The sequence below is a fragment of the Sinocyclocheilus anshuiensis genome, unplaced genomic scaffold (genome assembly GCF_001515605.1).
Source record: "Sinocyclocheilus anshuiensis isolate Anshui unplaced genomic scaffold, SAMN03320099.WGS_v1.1 scaffold279, whole genome shotgun sequence".
Lineage (NCBI taxonomy): Eukaryota > Metazoa > Chordata > Actinopteri > Cypriniformes > Cyprinidae > Sinocyclocheilus > Sinocyclocheilus anshuiensis.
Window position 1 is genome coordinate 763,555 of NW_015549591.1, and position 2,847 is coordinate 766,401.

The following is a 2,847-nucleotide window of genomic DNA, read 5'->3' on the forward strand; positions in this document are numbered from 1 at the left end:
GACCGTATATTCTATTGCCCTACACCAACCCTACCCCTAAACCTACCCCTCACAGGAAACTTTCTGCATTTTTAGATTTTAAAAAAACTTCATTCTGTATGATTTATAAGCTTTTGTACCCGTGGGGACCACAATTTAAGTCCCCACCGTGACACGAGTCCCCATGAGTCTGTGTGTGGTCAGGTTCAAGTCCCCACCAGGATATATAAACCAGTACACACACACAACACAAACACACACACACACAAACCTGGTGGGGTATTCGTCCTTCCTGTTGATGCATATGGCCTGACCCCGGCTGTACCATTTGTTGTCATAGAACAGGCGACCATCTTCTGATCGGGCAACATGATGGTGTCTTTCTGGTTTCAACGGAGCTGATACACACATACAGTTCAGAGACCTGAAATGCTTTTCCACAAATCACTTCAAACAGTCTTTACAGTCTATACAGGCTGATACAGAGATAGTGAACTCTTTTACACATAAACAAATATAATGCTCAAAATCCTTCTTACCATCTACTTTTACTCTACGAGGACCCACTGAAGCCATAGCCTACGGTAAATGAGGCAGTTTATTAATGACAGAGAACTAATAGCTCCTTCAAAAATTTGAATAAATAAATATAAATAGATACCTGCAAAAAGATATATGGATTTTTCAGGACACATCAGGATTTGTCTTTAGAGCAATGATCTTCAAGATGACGTCAGTCAATTTTTTGCTTATAACGATCATGTCTAATTTGTAGACATTTATTATTATCATCACTAATAGTATGCATATTATTTTATATGTAAAGTTTATTATTTTTAATTTGTGAAAAATAAAAATATAAGATTTCTAGAATAATATGTAAGAATTGCGATAAGAAATATAAATAAACAAACAGATGAAGTGAAATAACCTTTCTTATGGCAGTCCAGTCTTCGAGTATATCCAGATCTTGCAACATGTAAACAATGTATGGTCGTGGGACGGCTCAGGAAACCAATGATATAGCAATAAGGCAGCTGCCATAAACAAATAGCAAAACACTCACAAATGACTTTAGATGTGCAACACTAGCTACTCTCTAAAGGATATCTGACACAACGGCAGGTTTCTTCTTCTTTCCAGGACTGAGGGGATCCTTCTTTTTATTCTTCCTAGACTGCAGACCGTCATTCCACAGTTCTGGTGCAAGAACACATCAATCAATCATAAGTCTACAGATTATACAGTACGAGTTGCCATGTGTATTTTACCTGAAGTTATATCTATACTGTGTCTGTCCTCTTCCAGTCGCCTGATCTTCTCTTCCAGTTCACTCTGAACCGTGTCAAAAAGCAGGAGCTTCTCACTCTGTCATGAATATGGTATATTAACATGAAATCTCAGAAATAAATTGAACACATTGAAGAAGCAGGGAAGAAGAAGTGTGAGAAGACTGTGAATATTAACGAAGTGTGGGGCCACCACAAATTTGGTCCTGGGCCCTGTGAATTTTACCTCCCAATGCTGGCTGGCTGCTTGCATCTCACAGTCATATTTGTTTCTGACAGATTCCAAGCAGAGCTCACGATAGATACCTGGAATAATGCATATGAGCAAAAAGTGGAATAAGGTGAAGACCTCTGCTTTACAGTATAGTATATCAAACATAAACACGATGATTGTAATTCCTGTAAAGGACATAGTGTCTACAGCAGAGTTTAAACACTTCAGCAACGCCATTACAAAAGCAGCATGTGTCTGGAGCTGACCTGCGACTTTGGTTCGGATCTGCATGTTCTCCTGCAGGGTGGCCAGAGGTTCGAGGTACTCCGCAGCACTGCCTGCTGTCACCTCTTGCAATTTAAGATCCACCTGGCTCAGTCTCTCCTTATACAGCCTAAAGAGAGTCATAAGTCGTCTGGCGTCTTCACATGACATGTTTCAGGTTTAAATGACTGATCACTTACTGATCCTTCAGGTCTGTAAACTGCTTCTCGAGATTTGTCATCTCATCTAAACACTCCATTCGCCTTCTCTCACAGTCTTCATCATCCATGTCTGCAAGAACATCACCATCATCATCATTATTATTGTCTCGCCTCCCACACTCGGAGTAAGGCTGGCTTGTCTCGAGTCTCTGTCTGTAAGTTACCTGAAGTGTCTCCATCCTCAGAGGCGGACGAGCTCACGGAGTCCTCTTCGTCGGAGCTGCTGGCCTCTTGTTCGGGATAGTCCACGTCCATTTCTTCGTGGTTATTTTCTTTTCTGTCCCGCGGGTGAACTGGCATCCTATACTAAATATTTAATACAGTAAACAACCCACCGAGACGAAGACGACACCAGCGGCCGCTGTTACGGTTTAACAGGTGACCGACCGTGTTATCTGGTGACCAACTTCCTGGTTCAGGTCTCCGCTCCAGATCAGGGTTGCCAGTTTTTAACAACAAAACCCGCCCAATTGCTACTCAAAGCTAGCCCAATCGCATTTCGAGGGGGGTCCCCTGATAAATTAAATATTGCGTTCGGGGGCGATAAAATACACGGTTTTTGGCGGGAATTTTAGGGGATAATTATCCCGTTATTAGGGTCGCTTCAACCCGCGGACATGAAAAACAGCCCGCGACTACAGTGGGGGGAAACCGCGGACTTGGCAACACTGCTCCAGATGTGATGGAACGACGGCAGCAGAATCGCCGATTCTGAAAGCACAAACTGACGTGATATTAAGCTGTCTAATAAACGCACACTTGCTCATTACCTGCTCTTGGTATTCTTGTAAAGATTACAAATTATTGGTATGATCGCCCGTAGAGGCTGAAGTACGGAAAATAAACAAAAAGTCTGTTTGGCACGGGTTTCGAACACGCG

The 2,847-nt window shown here is 42.4% G+C and overlaps 1 protein-coding gene across 1 annotated transcript in view; it reads right to left on the reverse strand.

The window, feature by feature from the left end:
• Positions 1-2,426, reverse strand: part of LOC107658181 (breast cancer metastasis-suppressor 1-like protein-A) — a 5,284-nt gene extending 2,858 nt beyond the window's left edge. The window contains exons 1-9 of the mRNA XM_016446644.1: positions 2,132-2,426; positions 1,947-2,037; positions 1,749-1,876; positions 1,495-1,574; positions 1,251-1,347; positions 1,090-1,179; positions 911-975; positions 519-558; positions 251-377 (exon numbers count right to left, since the gene is read on the reverse strand). Coding sequence (XP_016302130.1) covers positions 251-377; positions 519-558; positions 911-975; positions 1,090-1,179; positions 1,251-1,347; positions 1,495-1,574; positions 1,749-1,876; positions 1,947-2,037; positions 2,132-2,267 — 854 coding nt within the window. The 5' untranslated portion in view covers positions 2,268-2,426. The remainder of the gene's footprint in view (positions 1-250; positions 378-518; positions 559-910; positions 976-1,089; positions 1,180-1,250; positions 1,348-1,494; positions 1,575-1,748; positions 1,877-1,946; positions 2,038-2,131) is intronic.
• Between the last annotated feature and the right edge of the window lie 421 nt (positions 2,427-2,847).